We start from the raw sequence: 17217 nt of genomic DNA on the forward strand, positions 1-17217 counted from the left end.
GTTTCTTGAGGAAGGCCTGTATTGCTATGAACTTCCCTCTTAGAACTGCTTTTGCTGTGTCCCATAGATTTTGTAAGTTTGGGTTTTCATTTTCATTTGTCTTGAGGTATTTTCTGAGTTCTTCTTTGATTTCACCATTGACCCACTGGTTTTTCACTGGCATGTTTAATTTCCTTTTGTTCTTTTCCCATTTTTCTTTTTGTGATTTATTTCTAGTTTCAGACTATTGTGGTCAGAAAAGATGCTTGAAATAATTTTTATCCTTTAAATTTGTTTAGGCTTGTTTTATGATCTAGTATGTTGTCTATCCTAGGGAACGTTCCATGTGCACTTGAAAAGAATATGTATTTTTTTGGATGTAGCGTCCTAGATAACAATTCAGTCCAACTGGTCTGTAATGTCATTTAGGACCTCTGTTGCCTTATTAATATTCTGTCTGGATGATCTGTCCCTTGATGTCAGTGGGTGTTAGTGTCTCCTACTATTATTGTATTCCTATCAGTTTCTCCCTTTGTCTCTGTTAGTATTTGTTTTACATATTTAGGTGCTCCTATACTGGGTGCATATATGTTAATGAGTGTAATATTCTCTACTTGTATTGATCCCTTTGTCATCATATAATGCCCTGCTTTGTCTTTCTTTATGGTCATTGTTTTAAAGTCTATTTTGTCAGATAAGAGTATTGCTTCCCCCTGCTTTCTTGTCATTTCCCTTTGAATGAAATATCTTTTTCTATCCCTTCGCTTTCAGTCTGTGTGTGTCTTTCTCCCTCAAGTCAGTCTCTTGTAGGCAGCATATTATAGGTTCTTGGTTTGTTTGTTTTTTTAATCCAATCTGATACTTTAAGTCTTTTGATCAGAACATTTAGTCCATTGACCTTTAAAGTAATTATTGATAGGTATGTACTCTTAGCCATTTTAAATCTGGTTTTCCATTTGATTTTGTAGTTCTTCCTTGTTCATTTCTTTTTGTTTTTCCTTTTGTGGTTTGATGATTTTCTTTTGTAGTATGCTTGAGTTCCCTTCTTTTTTATTTTTGTGAGTCTTTTATATGTTTTTGATTTGTGGTTACCATGGAGTTCAAGTATGTTGACCCATAACTGTATCTATTTGCTTTAAGCTGGTAGTCACTCAAGTTCAAACCCATTCTAAAAGAGGTACATTTTTATACTTCCCCTCCCGTATTTTGTGATATTATGTCCTATTTTACACCTTTATGCTTATCCTTTTACTATTAATTGTAGTTATCATCGCTTTTACAATTTTTGTATTGTTCTTTAGTCTATGTATTGGCTTACTTAAGTGATCTTCAATCTTTTTATATATTTACCTTTCCTATTGTGATTTTCCCTTTTCCATAGTTACTTGCTTCTTTTCTATTTAGAGAAGACCTTTAAATATTTCTTTTAGCATAGGTTTAATATTGCTGAATTCTTTCAGTGTTTACTTGTCTGAGAAATTCTTTATCTCTTTTTCTATTCTAGATGTTAATCTTACTGGGTAGTGTATTCTAGGTTCAGGTATTTCCCTTTCAGGAGTTTTGAATATATCATGCCACTCCCTTCTGGCCTGCAAAGTTTCTGGAAAGAAATCAGCTGATAGCCTTATGGAGGTTCCCTTGTACCTGACTTTGCTTTTCTCTTGCTGCCTTTAGAATCCTCTCTTTAACTTTTGCCATTTTAATTATGATATGTCTTGGTGTGGATCTGTTTGAGTCCATCTTGTTTGGGACCCTCTGTTTTTCCTGTACCTAGATATGTTTCCTCCTTTAGGTTTGTGAAGTTTTCACCTATAATTTCTTCAAATACATTTTTGATCCCCTTTTCTCTGTCTTCTCCTTCTGGAACCCCTATTATGTGTAGGTCAGCATGCTTTGTATTATCTCTTACATCTCTTTTTTTTTTTTTTTCATGAATGTGTTTTTTTTTTTTAAACATCTTTATTGGAGTATAATTGCTTTACAATGGTATGTTAGTTTCAGCTTCACAACAAAATGAATCAGTTATATATATACATATATTCCCATATCTCTTCCCGCTTGCGTCTCCCTCCCTCCCACCCTCCCTATCCCACCCCTCCAGGCAGTCACAAAGCACCGAGCTGATCTCCCTGTGCTATGCGGCTGCTTCCCACTAGCTATCTACCTTACATTTGGTAGTGTATATATGTCCATGCCTCTTTATCGCTTTGTCACCGTTTACCCTTCCCCCTCCCCATAGTCTCAAGTCCATTCTCTAGTAAGTCTGTGTCTTTATTCCTGTTTCACCCCTAGGTTTTTCATGACATTTTTTTTTAATTCCATATATATGTGTTAGCATACGGTATTTGTCTCTCTCTTTCTGACTTACTTCACTCTGTATGACAGACTCTAGGTCTATCCACCTCATTACAAATAGCTCAATTTCGTCTCTTTTTATGGCTGAGTAATATTCCATTGTATATATGTGCCACATCTTCTTTATCCATTCATCCGATGATGGACACTTAGATTGTTACATCTCTTATGTTGCTTCTGTGAATGAAAAAATGTCTTCTGCCGTATCAGTAAACAAAGGGTGTTGCAGCTGTCAAGCCCCCCCCCCCACCGCCCTGACGGTGAGCCCTGAGGGAACTCAGGATGGAGACAAAAGGGATGCCTGCTGACAAGCCCTCAGCCACTGCAGCGACCCTCATCAGTGCACCCTGAGGAGACTCAGGATTGGAAAGAACAGGATACTGGTCCTAGATAGCTAAGGAGCGTATCAAAGAAATAGTTTCAATGAACCCAGACTCTTGCATCTTCCCATACATAGAAAAGTCCTGCGTTTATTAACTTAAGGTATCTGTTTTTTTTTAAATTAATACCAATCTTTTGAAGTTCCAACTACCTGGTCTTTATTTCAAGAACTCCTATATATCCTGGCTCATCCCTTACTTCTTTGGAGCAGTCCCTTAGAGCTATCTGAGAGGCTGCGTCCTGGTCCTAAGTCCTCAGTTTTGTCTGCCAAATAAAACACAAGTCTCAACTTTTAGGTTGCGCATTTTTTTTTCAGTTGACACTCATTTTCTTTCATCTGTCTTCCTGTCTGATGTTACATTTGTGTGATTTTCATTATCCTGTCTTTCAGATCACTTGTTCATTCTTCTGTGTCATTTAGTCTGCTATTCATTGCTCCTAGATTGATTTTTAATCTCGGCAATTGAATTGCCTAATTTTGATTGGTCCATCTTTATAGTTTTTAGTTCCTTGTTACAGTGATCTGCTTTTCTATTGATAATCTTTCTTAATTACTTTAGCAATTTAATTACCTCTTTTTTGAACTCAGGGTTTAATAGAATGGTGAGATCTGATTATTTGTTCTTCCAGGTGATTTTTCTTTTTCTTTTAATTGGGAGTAGTTCCTCTGTCTTTTCATTTTACTTAACTTTCTCTGTCTCTGTGAATTTAGGAGAAACAGTTATTATCGTGGTCTTGAAGTGGTGTTTTTTTGTGGGAGGATACCTGTGTAGACTGCGTGTATCTGATATTTTTGGTGTGAGGGCTGTTTTTGGTGCAGATGTCAGCCATGTCTTTCCTCAGAGTGTGCTGGCTGTTAGCCCCTTGATAGGGTATGTGGTTGATATTGTAGTATTGAGAGGCTATATGGGATGTGAGGTGGGTATTCCTCTTTGCTCCATGGTTGTCACCACCATGTCAGGGGCAGGGTCTGCTCAATAGTTGTTGGAGTAGAAGCCCTGAGGGTTGGGTTTGATCAGGTTCCATTGCCCTTGAGTGCTCCATTTGCCCTGCCCCAAAGGAGATGATTGCTGAAGTAAGTGAGGCAATCCAGATTTTCTGATCCCAATGGTCACAGAGGACTTATGTGCCACCTGTGTAGGCTTCTGTGGTTCCACTCAGAAGCTGCCCAAAGTCACGCCCCTTTCTGTTATGTTCATCCCAGATCTAGTACAAGGCTGTGGTGTGGAGTAAGCTGGGGCGGGGGGGTCAGGGCATTGTGGCTGCAGGAATTGAGATGGCTGCACTGCCACTTGAGATCTGGGTTGCCTCTGTGGAAGACTTCTCCCATGACCTGTCTGCTCCAGATCTAACACTAAGCCATGTTGTGGAGTGCACAGGCACTCTGCCTGGAAAATAACCACTGCAGACTCCTTCCCAGTGCCTGTCTGCTGGAGATTTAGCACTTAGCTGATGCACATTATTGTAGTGCCACTCCGTGTGCACTGATGCTGTCCACTGCATACCCACCCACTGCCCCATACATGTGCTGACAGTGGGCTTTGCAGCTCCACCCGGATCACACCCCAGGCCCTCCAGGCTGTCTCTGCATAGCTGAACCTAATCTTTGCTCAAATCTCACATCAGGTTGTGGTGTGGAGTGAGTAGGGGCCAGGGTTTTTGCCTCTTCAGATTGGGAAGTACAGTGAGGCTGCAGCCGCCAGTGCAAGGCTCTCTCTACCCTGATTGTTAGCAAGCCAGCATGTGCACGCTCCTCATGAGTAGTGTCTAGGCTTCTCCAGCCTTTCTGTCTGTCTCAGTGGATTTCCCAGCAGGCAAGGGGGCTTGTCTCCTCCGTGCGGGATCCCAGAACTCAGATGCCCAGATTGTGGCTCAACCTGCTCACTCCCCTGGGTGCCAGTCCACCTGTGTGGACCTTCTGTTCCTTACAGATCCCTCCCAAGAGCACAAGGCACAATCCAAAGCCTTTTTATTCCATCCTACTCGGTCACATGGAGATCTTTCTTACAGCTTTGGTTGATAGGAGTGCTTCTGCCAGGTTCCAGTTAGTCTTCCATGAGAATTGTTCTACATGTAGATGTGTTTTTGATATGTTTGTGGGGGGAGGTGAGCTCTCCATCCTCCTACTCTGCCATCTTGATAATGCCCAATGGTAATTTTTTGGTGAAGAGGAGAGCTTTTTGCTGATTGACGGTTTAGGGAATTGGACACTATAACAAAAGGCAAAAGGAGCAGAGTTTCTATAGGCTCTGGAAGAGAATACTAAGTACAGACCTCATTTGTGACAATAAAATGAGCACTGGACTTGGGATCAGAAAATCTGGATTTGAGTCCTTCTCATTGGGTCCCCTGGTTTCCACTCTTTTTCTTCATTCTTTTTAAAATGTTTTAAACTTTTTATATAATTTTTAGAGGTTAATTTCTCTTTGCAGTTATTACAGAATATTGGCTATATTCTCCGTGTTGTACAGTATATCCTTGAGCCTATCTTATACCCAATAGTTTGCACCTCCCACTGCCCCCACCCCTCCCCAACTGGTAACCACTAGTTTGTTCTCTATTTCTTTATGTTTCTTTTTGTTGTATTTACTAGTTTGTTATATTTTTTAGATCTCACATATAAGTGATATACAGTATTTGTCTTTCTCTGTCTGACTTATTTCACTTAGCATAATGCCCTCCAAGTCCATCCATGTTGCTGCAAGTGGCAAAATTTCATCCTTTATTTATGGCTGAGTAGCATTCTGTTGTATATACACGTACCACATCTTCTTTATCCATTCATCTGTTGATGGACACTTAGGTTGCTTCCGTGTCTTGGCAATTGTAAATAATGCTTCTATGAACATTGGAGGGGGGGCGGTGCATGTATCTGTTTGACTTAGTGTTTTGGGGGATTTTTGGATATATACCCAGGAGTGAAATTGCTGGGTCCCTGGCTTCCACTCTCATCCCCCCAGAAACCATTCTCCACACAGCAGCCAGAGTGATTATTTCAAAAAGTAAATTAGATCAACTTATCTTCCTGCCTAAACCCTCTATTGACTTCCTATTGTACCTAAATTGCACATACTTCATTAGTATTTGATAACTTGTTTTCTTGGAAGGGGGTTTTGGGAGGAAAGATAAGAGCCTTGATTTGTAGCATTTGCCAGTTTCCATGTTGTAAATACTCCCATTATGGCCAATATAAACATACCAACTTGATGGTTAATAGCTCACAAAATTCCTGAAACCAGAACAATTCACTTTTATGAGCTGAAATGAGCTGGACTCAACATACCCCCTGCTTAAAACCCAGCTTCTTACTGTGGCCCTTGTGGCCCAGCATGGTCTGCTGTCTTAGCTCAATGTGCCACAGCCAAATACTACAGCCTGGGTAGCTTAAAAATCAGAAATTAATTTTCTTATGGTTATGGAGGCTCAAATTCCCAGATCAGTGTCTGGTCAATTCAGTTCTTGGTGAGGAGCCCCTTCGTGGCTTGCAGACGGCTGCCTTCTCACTGTGTCCTCACGTGGTGGAACGAGCTCTCTGGTATCTCTTCTTATAATGACAGTTATAACCTCACTTAACCTTAATTACTTTGGTAAACATCCTGTTGTCACATATAGTCACATTGGTGTTTAGGGCTTCAACACATGAGTTTTGGAGGGACACAATCCCGTCCATAACATCTTCATTCCTCATCATTTTCACCTGTTTCATGCTCCTCTCTGATCATGAGAATGCAGTCATACCACCTGTGAGCCCTCAACTACTCCAAGCTTGATCCCACCCAAGGCCTTCTTACTTGCTGTTCCCTCTATCTAGAACTTTCTTCTCCTGATCTTGACTGGTTACTCTGTCAATCTGATCTTAACTTAAATATCTCAGGTGATTTACCCGACCATCTAACACTAAAATAGAGCCCCCAAACCCATTATATCTCATCACCTGGTTTATTTCCTTCTCAGCTCTTACCACTATCTGAAATGGTCTTACTCATTATCTCTTAACTTATTTTCTGTTCAACATATAGGTAAAAGGAAATAGGCACTTAGAACAGGAACTGGCTACCTAGCGTGTGCTCAATATAAGTTTATCAAAGAAAGAAATGAGTAATAGGGCAAGAATAAATTATTTTTGTTGCAAGACAGTAGTTACTTAAGCATTAGGAAAAACTTAATTCAGTTCTGGACATCTACAAAATTGGTTTCAGTGGTTTTGTTTTTAGTTGACATAGTTTAATTTTGATGTGGAAATGAGTGTAGATAGACCTCTTAGGACAAGATTAGGACCGTCTTTTCTTCAAAATGAACTATCTGAAAGACCACTGAGCCAGGAAGAGAGAAGTGGAGGAAGAAGAAGGAAAGATGCACTGGGCCATCCATTTTCCTAAGGGCCGTGGGAAGAGAGGACCGAAGGAAGAGCAAAGAAAGATCATGGACACTCTCTGAGCCACTTCGCTGCCCCTTCCATGTGTGGTTCTATCCAGTACTCCAGTCTCTGTCTAATCAAAGGATCCTGGGAGGCATATGTTATACTCACTTTTACAAATGGGTCAAACTAGGCTCTGGGAAGTTAAGCCGCTTGCCCCACAACACACAGCTGATAAATAGCAGAGCTAGGATTTTAGTCTAGGTTCAACTAAGTTCAGCCTTTGCCTGACTGTGCACGTCCAGTGGAGGGAGCAGGCTCTTTTTCAGGGAAAACTCCCTGAGCGAAGAAACCACAGAAGTGATGATGGAAGATGCCTGAGAGATTTTTGTTGTGGGATCCTTTTTCTTAATATATTGGGAGGCATGAAGGGACATATCTGCATTGTCTGACTCCTTGTAAGAGTTTGCTGTGAGCATCAGAAGGGTGGAGAAAGCACGTGGAATTGATCCCTATATCAGGAAGAAATTCCAGGATTCCCAGGAGAGTTTTGTAGCACTTTCTCTGAGAAGGACAAGATGCCCTCTGGTAGCTTCTGTGAGTGTCACAAGTGCTGTGGCTCTTTGGAATCATACAGTGTGGTATTCACAGCCTTGGGGCAAGTGGCTGCTTGGCTTGGGGCTTCAGTGGACTGTTCGTGCAACAGAACGAGTACAGGGGAGGACGGGGTGCATTTCCTTCCAAGGCCTTCCCCTCAGGGTCCGAGGGGAGTTACAGCCATGCAGGGAACGGAAGACCTGACCAAACAGGAATGAAGACTCTATAAGCACAGGTGCAGAGTATGGTGGGTGAGGTCTTGGGTGTGAAGTAGGAATATAAAAACCTTACCTGATCAGTGCTTCTGGAATTTTAACTTGCAACCAAAGTGCTTGGGGATCATGTTGCAATGCAGATTCAGGCTCGGCAGGTCTGGGATGGGCCTGAGAGTCTTCATCCTAACAGGCTCCCAGGTGCTGCTACTGCTTCTCTATGAACCTCACTACTATACTCTTTGCTCACCTTGGACCACCTAGGTCTGCATCAGCATGACCCGGGAGCCTGTTAGAGATGCAGAAGCTCAGGCTCCATCCACATCTACTGAGTCAGGATCCCACATGTACTTAGTAACAAAATCCCCAGGTGACTGGTGACTCAGATGTTCAAGCTTAGGAAACATTTCTCTAGAAACTGAGAAGTGCCAGTCATGTGCTGGGGAGTGGGGCGTAGTAGGTTGAAAAATGGCACCCCAAATACGTTCACATCCAAATCTCTGGAACCTGTGAATCTGATCTTATTTGGAAAAAGAGTTTTTTCATATGTAATTAAGGATCTTGAGATGAGATCATCTTCGATTACCTTGGTTAACCCATATTTACAGATAGATCTGCTGAGGTTCATATTGCTGAGAAGACACCCAAATAATCTTCAGAATATGCACAGCTATGAAGGGAAGTTTGGCCAGGTGATATCAAACAGCTGCTGGATTTGGAGCTGGAATCCCTGGGGGGCAATCCTAGATGTGGCACTTATGGTGCAACATTGGACAAACCATACAACCTCCATGTGGTTCAGTTTCCTCATCAGAAAAATGGCGACTTCTCTGCCTTCCTTACTTAGTGTTCGGGTGAATGGGTGCATAGGGGTACAAATGAAATGATGGATGTGAAAGGGTTTAATGTTAGAGACCGTAAATGTCATGGCCCATGGTAAGCCCTTGGAGATGGAAAGCTATTAGTTGTGGCACATTAACCATTTATAACAATTCTTTCCCCTTCACACTTGCCTCAAAAACAACACACAAAGAAATATCACCCACACCTGCATCATCATGGGCAGGGATTTCTCCAAAGTGACAGTTGATTTCTATTTGCCTGTTTTTGGTTGTTTCTAGAGCACTATGAGTAGTAAAAGCAGCAAGCTGTGTTTGGGGAAGGTGGTAAGCTTACCTGAACGAAAGTGTTGGTGTCTAGGGAAAGTGTTAATTTCCACTGGGAAAGGAGGTACTAGTGAGCCTGATCCAGCTCATGGATGACTTTGGTTTGGGTGGCACTGTATTTTAGAACATTGAACTTCAAGACCTTTGGGTGAGACGTGCTCCTTTTCTCCCACAGGCTCTGTTTACAGTTGGCCTGATCATAGGTGCCTCACTCTTCTAGACACCACTGTATAGGTAGCACCAGCTTCATGTGTGGGTGAAGTAGGTGCTATTATTTTAGGGGTATCTGGAAGGCAACACCTCCGCTCCTCCCTCCTCTCCTTCCACACGCCCTGCTTCTGGTGCTTATAATTCTTTCAGGCAATGCCTTGGAAAAACAAAAACCTATGTTGGAAGGGAGGAAAACATTTTGAATATTAGCTATGCTTTATAACATGGGTAGATAAGTTTAGCAGATCAAGAAAAAAATCAGGGGGGGGCAGGTTTTGATAAGAGAACTTGAGACACCAAGCCTGTGTGTTGGGGTTTGTGTGGGTAGGTTTGATAAACTCTATGAAGCAGGTAGCAAAGGAATATAAATGGATGGAAGGGCAGAATTTATCTGTAAAATGGGGGTGTACCTGCCTCACAGTATTATTGAGAGAATTAAATGAAATGATTATGTAAAGGACTTAATATAATAAGAAAGTAGGTACAGTTACTATTGTTTTTCTTGGTCTGAAAGAATGAACACATGTCACAATAAACTGGAATGGGAAAGAGGCAGAAAAGTGAAGTGTTCTCACCTCCTCATCCATCCAAGCTGCACTAGGCTAGAAGAGGAAGCCTCCGTGCCTGTGTCTGGCTGGGTCTCCTCCATGCCAAACACCTGGCCATTTGGAAATAACCAGATGAGTGACTGTTTCATTCATAGCTAACATCCTTGCCAAAGGAAGAGACTGCCTAACAGCTGTCTCCATCACAATGGGCTTCTTAGCACTTGTCAGTTTGGCCTAAATGGAGAGAATTTTATGGCCATCATGAGGTCTAGTTTGCCCCTGTGTGTTTATAGTAAATTACTACTCTTTTCTCCACTGTCTGATTTTTTCATGCAGTACCACATCTGACATGAATTGAAATTGTGCAAAACTAGAAGCGTTCCTAGTGGTTAGGTAATAGCTTAATGGAATCTGATAATTTCCAGTTGAGGCAGCTGATGGAATCCACACGTTAATACTACCACCTCACACTAAGTGAAGTTTTACAGCACTTTCCCATGCACTACCTCTCTTGAGAAGGAGCCTCCAAACATGCATGGAAGTGAGTAAGGCAGGTAGAATCATCCAGATTTTCTGGACGAAGTAACTAAAGTACTTCCTGACTTAGATTCCTTGGGTAATGAGGCAGGGAATGAGCAAGGCTTGAAAGGGGTTTACCCAACACCACCTGGGGGAGAGCCAGGAACCTGGGACTACACTCCTCAGCCTTCCAGCAGTGAGTCCTGCTGCAAAGAGGTGGCATGATGGAGGGGCCAAGACTTTGGGATGAGAAATGGACTAGAATCCAGCTCCTTTACTGGCTGGGCCCTTGAGGGCAAGTCTCACCAAATCCCTGGGCCTCTGTCTTGTCATGAACAATGTGGGGCTTCCTGGGACAATCATACTAATGTGAGAGTTGTCATGAAGCTTAAAATGGGATCGTAATGTTGAAGCATCTGGCACATCTTCTGCCCCCTCCACTGCATGAAAAGAGGTTTCAGGGTGTCATGATCAGCCTAATTACTGAGCATCATCATTTTCAGGCCCAAGGCTTACTGAGAGGTTGCCCTATACCAGACACTGTGCTGAGAGCTCACATAAATTTATCCCTTGTAATCGCCACATCAATCTTATGAGGAATTTATTATCCCCATTTGATTGATGAGAAAAGTGAGGTATGAAAGACTAAACAGTTTGACCAAAGCATACATTTAAGAAATGGCTGAGCCCAGATTCAAGTCTTCACCACCTCCTTATTTACAGAGTCGTTGAGCTGAAAGGAACTTTAAAAATCACCTGGGCCACAGGCTGAACTTCCATGTCTCATAACTTAAGAACTTTGTTACAAGAAATGTTTTATTAATAAATTAAAATACTAAGGTTGTGAAACATTTGCTTTGGCTTATAATTAGAGTAGATTTAAGGTTATTTTTGCAGTAATTCTTATACTTATATTCTTATAATAATTTTGACTTGTACTTTGAAATGCTTTCTTGGTGGAAGAGAAAGAGGCAGGTATACCTAATGGGCAGGGCTTGATGACCAGGTTGCCTTATCTAAATGTACTCCTTTTGTCTGTTGACCTGGTGGAAACAGGGTATGGCAGTGACTCCCTAAATGTAAGCCAAAACCTGCTAAAAGCTGCAGTAAGGGAATGAGTGATATCTTGTTTGCCTTGAGCCATGGAGGGTTCAGCTCTTGACTTTGCTTTTTGAGCTAAGTCCAACTGAAAGTACTGCAAATTACATTCAACTCCTTACTTTGACAAAGTTTAATTTAGCAAGTCTTTTTGCAAATACAGGTGAGAGATTCAGTCCCAGAGACCAACTAATACAGGAGATTGAGGAGGGCCCAGCTAACATTCTTTCCAGTGGGTCAATGCCACACACTTCTATGGAATATTAGCACCATGAATGGTGAGGGGTGCTGCTTAGAAATAAAAAGTGACAACTTCCAACTGGCATTTCCCATTATGTGGGATCTTTCTGAATGAGATGATTTTCCACTTGTGGGAGGGAGGAGTAAGATGTCAATGAAGGCAGAAGGGGGTTTCTAGAACATCCAAAGGCAGGAGACTACAGTTGTTCTCACAATTTGAAAATGATAGAGCCCTCATATGCATTCATTTCACTAATAATTTATACATCCTAGTTCTTTGAGAGCTGGTAAAAACAGAATACACAGCACATTCAGAGTGACAATTAAATATTTAACAATGAGGCAAAATTTTGAAGAGAAAACAGAATTTTCAAATATATGTTCATCAGCCCACTGAAAAGTCAATGATATTCCAAATTCCTTAAGCCTGTACAAACATATGAGGTTTGTCAATACAGGACAGAGTGACAAGTTGAACAATTGCCCAGATAATTTGTTTCTGGGAGAGTTTGCTTAGATCATGCAAACTAGTACTTTCCCTCTCCCCTTCCCCCCCACCCCTGTTTTCCCCTAGCATATTTTTGTATCTGCATTTATCTATATACAACCATATCCACCTTCCAATTCACTTTGACTGTATAGACAGACTGTGGCCTTGGCTACATATATGCACATTAAATACAGTAGATGTTCAAGGGAATTAGATGGATGGAGTACACTGGTCCAAAGTCTGTTTTTCTCTACTGTGCAGCTCCAGCCAAGGACAAAGTAAACTGTTTGTTAATAATCACCAGGTGAATTAACGAAGACACACTAAGTCTAAAATCCTTGCTTTTCTTTCAGGGATCTGAATTGATTGGATACTCATCTAGACCTGACGACAGACATATCCAGATACACAGATGTATTTTCACATATGTTTACATCATATAGATGATCCAGATAATTCCAATTTCAAATATTTGCTTCTTTACTAATGCCCATCCTTGAATTCTTAGGATACCTGCCTCCCCTTTACTTAGTTTCTGGGTCAGTTAGAGTATCTCTGAGCCAGAGTGTCAATTCAGTGTTGATCTTGAAAGTAAATATGGGGAGAAAGAATGGGGGACGGGCGTGGATTCCAAAAGAAAGAAAAGACCTCCCACTCTCAGGAGTTTGCACTCTCATTTTATACTCAGCTGTTGCCCTATTGCAAAGCAGCAGGATAAGAAGAATATTCAGGTTGACTCAATGAAAAACATTTACATGTTTGTAAATGAGTTTAGTTTTTTTCGTTTTTAAGTGGCATTCAGCAGATACACTCTTATAGTGATATCAGTATAACACAAGGAAAGTAGTATTTGGAAATTTCACTCATCTACTTGATTCGCCCTGGACAGAAAATTCCAAGGTGTGCATTTTTCCAAGGCTATATAGTGATCCAATAAACTAGATAAATGTTAGATCTCTAAGGTAACTGTTAAATCTGAGGTAGGATAAAATGTGATTGCAGGGGTTCTACCCTAGCCATGTTCTCTACTGATCTGTTGCTTTTGGCTTTTGGGGTTATGAAAAGAAAGAGAGGGGGAGAAATGTTGAGGGAGAAGGATTATGGTATATGAGGAGCACTCCTTAGAAGTTTGAACTCACTGGGTTGTAGAATTAGATATAGATTCAGAGACTTCCCTCCGCCAAATCACTGAAGCTGTGGTAAGAATTAATAGATGCCGTTACCTGAAGTTATTTCTTAGTTACTGTACTCCTGGAGCTAAGCAACAATGCAAACATGAAAAAAGGAATTTTATTTTAATTTGAAATGCACTGTGTGAATTTTTTTTCCTACAGCAGATAAATGGTACTAATTATATATTTTACTCAGGCTATTAATAAGTTACTTGTATTACCTGAATCTACACCTATTGTATCAGAGGTAAATGGCTGAGGAATAAATTGAGAGATTGGGAAAGGGTAGTCTTCAATTTAACTTTTGCCACAGACAAATCACATGTGGATAAACAAGAGTTAATTGAATATAATTCATAGGAAAAGTCACATGCTGAATTTGTAAGCATTTCTCCAAAGGTGTGAATATTGCGGTCCCCAACCCACCGAAAACAAAATCAAAAGCCCTTTATTCACACTAGTGGGTGTGTTTAGCCCTAGGTACCCAGTGTTGGCCTGGCCTTTGTAATTGACTTGAGTGCTTCTGCCCCAGTCATTACAAAGCTCCCATCTCAGTGCAGGACAGTGAGGAGTCGGGCATGAGTCTTGCTGATGGCTTGTCTTTCCCAAAGCATGTTTTGTGGAATGGGCTTTTAGGGCTGCAGTTTCCTGCACAAATCTTGGCCTCTGTATTTTCTCCTGCAGTCTGGTTTCTGGTTTGGATGCTCTCAGATGACCGGCATCTCCCGGCTCCCGCTGACACCCCACAGGAGGTAAGTGTATAAAAGGCCAGAGGCCACAGTTGTTCATGGGAGGAGGACTACCTGGCAAAGGTGGGTGTTTTCCATGTGGAATACTGTTGAGAAGTGCTCCAGGGCAGGGACTGACCAAACTTTTTTAGTGGTCGAGGCACTTGTCTGAATTTCTTGGGATGAAAATCATTCCTAGCAGGTCGCTGGTCTCATCTGGGTGCAAGGATAAGTCATTTTTCTTCTGCATCTTTTCAATACATCGACCTTGCAATGTCTGCACATGGAAGCTTCTCAGAAGTGTGACCAGGGTGACCTTCATCATCACCATGGCAATGTATTTTCCCGCACAGGCCCGGGGCCCAAAGCCAAATGGCTGAAAGTACCTGTAAGGAACCTAGGAAAATGATCAGACAATTAGCCCGAGAAGTAAAGGCTAGAGTCATGCATATCTGTTTGATTCACCCTGAAAACACTGTGAGTCAGAATGCTCGGTTTCGGCGACTTGGCCATACTGCTCCTTCACGGAGAGGAGTGACTGTAACTCAGATAAGCCTCTTTCTCCCTCCAGTTTGATTCACCCTTTGTGTTACGGACACAACTTCAAACAATTCCCTGTTTTGCTTTTCATGTAAATACTCAGCTAGCTCTGTGGGAAGACCATGGCTTTACTGCTGTTCTGCCAGTCATTGAGGCAAAGATTGTTTTTGTGCCAGGGCATATAACATGATGACAAGGACAAATTTAGGCAAAGGTGTGGATTCCCTGTCTATTAGTGCCAAGGATCTAAATATATTTAGTTATACAAATATTTAATGGGACACCTCTGCCTGTCTTGTCCCCATTTGGACTCACATAGTGCCTGACACTTAATACGCTCAGTAAGTTATTTTTGACCAATTGCCAACATGGCGTGGGTTGCTTATCTAGAAATGGAATGAATTAGACAGCTGGTTTAACTAAGATCATATTTCCATATGCAAATGGAAAAAGGGGACACAGAGGGAACTATCAGGATAATTCAGGTTAAAAAAGTCATTGCCTAGAATTGACATAATGGAGGCAGAATCTCCAGTACACCTCAGTTACAGAAAAAGAAGAAGCTGAGGCTCTTGTAATTACAAAGTCTTATATAGAATGAGGCCTAGTGCTTGTGGGGCCATTTGAGAAACCAAAGGCCCACTGCCAAAACCAAATCTTTTCTTCTCACTTGATTTCCATCTGAAGCAGAAGTGGATTTCCTTGACTTAGATGATGCTACGGCTGAATCTACATGGTGACAAGGTGATAAGTTTAAATGGAAAAGTTAAGTTTAAATGGGTTGGTTAAAGAAAATTTACCTCATTTTAAGCAAATTAAGGGCCTGAATTATTCATCTTTTGACCTATTGTGTACCTCCATGAAGACATTTCTGAGAGCTGGAGAGCCAGCCTCCTTGCCTTGAGCACAGACATGGTGGTCGTGTTCCAAGCTAGGGGAAATGTGTTTTCCTGGTGAGGTGTGAAGAGAATGAGTAAATACAATGAAATATATGCAGTGAAAACACAGAAACAGAGAGCACTTAAGAGGTGACATTTTCAAGAGTGGCACACTCAATTTTAAGGAAGGGCTCTTACATTCCTGGCAAAGTTTTCAAGAGTAAATTCATTGGGCTTGGGGAAAAACTCAAGTCTATGCATTCTTCCAATATTCAGGATAATGTTAGTCCCCTTTTTCACTGGGTAGCCATCGATGACATCATCCTCTAAGGCTTTGCGCATGACCAGGTCCACGACAGGCTGGTACCGCATGCTCTCATAAATAAAGTTTTCTACCACTTTTAGTTTTTGCATATCGTCAATCCTTATGTCTCTTTCACCTGTAGAAGAAGATAAAAAAAAACAAAGCTCATGTTAGTTTTAATATACGATTGGTATTAAAAATACTGTGCTTTCCATAGAACAGTTTGCTCTTGGTTGAAGAAAAATTATATCTACAATTCTAATATAAACCAGCAACCTGCATTAAATATGTTATGTTTGGTCCACAGAGTGTCTTATGAAAATTCAGATTTGAAGTCAATTATCTTAACACCTGGGCTTTTCATATTAAAGTCTAAATTTCTAGAAAAATAAAAAAGGTAAAATGGGACCCACATTCCCACATGGCTCTGCAGTATCATGTAGACCTACCCAAACTGCTTCAAACATTTATTTATCTGCCGCCTCTGTGGTTCTTGAGTTTTGTCCCCTACTCTAAATTCTAGAAGACGTTCATTCCTTCTCTAGTCAAAGTGAGATGGTGAGTTTAATCAGGTTCAAAGAAATTTTCTCTTCTGGTATCCTGTGCAGTCATTTATCGGAAAATATCACTGATAGTCTCTCCTCCTCACCTCATCAAGAACAACCTGGTGTGGTAGTGTGGCAAGAACCCCCTCTCCCCACCACGACAAAAGGGGTGCCTCAGATCAGCCCTGGGTGAACTGGGGATTGACGGATCCCTCGTCTCAGCTTGGCCTCACACTCGTCAGAGAGGTTCAGATCACTCTCAGAATTGGCAAAACTTCAAAGCACCCTCAAATGGGGTATCACTTCTGCAGAATCAGAATCAACCCAGGGTCCTGAGGCAGCTCTGTCTCCTGTGCAACTATGTTATTCAGGAGTGGTCTCACTTAGAGAACTCTAACCACCCAGCCCCTCACATACTGCTCTCTGTATACTTAAGAGTTTAATGGGCTGTGTTTATCTGGGGTGGGGAGGTAGAGGGTAGATGATGGAGCAGGTAACCAAAGGTGTACCCTTGGAAGTAATTACCAGGCATGCAGGTCTAGAGGGAACACGTACACATGTGCTAGTGGTTGTTTGGACTTTCCATCCGTGCAGAGGTCTGTTGAAGCATCAAGGGAACATCATGGGGCACAAGCACTTTTCACCTCTCAAGGAAATTGTATTAAAGGTTTATGATCTCAAGAGCAATTTCCCCTGTGTTGCCTGTACCTCCATCATTCTGTGACTCTCACTCCACTGAGCTTGTTTCTTGAATTCTCTTTTTCTCACGAGACTGAGAGCCCCAGGACTGCAGGGGTGGCACTGGCTTGTTCACCACGGTGCCCCTGCACCTGGCACAGGACCCATAACCTGAAAAGGGTGCTTGAGAAAACATTCCAGAATTTGAAACCCAGATGTC

At 41.6% G+C, this 17217-nt stretch overlaps 1 protein-coding gene across 1 annotated transcript in view; it reads right to left on the bottom strand.

Moving 5' to 3' along the window:
* Positions 1-14200: 14200 nt before the first annotated feature.
* The window catches only part of LOC309818359 (aromatase), a gene marked incomplete at its 3' end in the record, with an annotated part of 32804 nt that continues 29787 nt past the window's right edge, over positions 14201-17217 (bottom strand). Inside the window, exons 8-9 of the mRNA XM_082648047.1 lie at positions 15669-15910; positions 14201-14449 (exon numbers count right to left, since the gene is read on the bottom strand). Coding sequence (XP_082504173.1) covers positions 14201-14449; positions 15669-15910 — 491 coding nt within the window. The remainder of the gene's footprint in view (positions 14450-15668; positions 15911-17217) is intronic.

This window comes from Grampus griseus, assembly GCF_964374135.1.
Source record: "Grampus griseus genome assembly, chromosome: 2".
Taxonomy (NCBI): domain Eukaryota; kingdom Metazoa; phylum Chordata; class Mammalia; order Artiodactyla; family Delphinidae; genus Grampus; species Grampus griseus.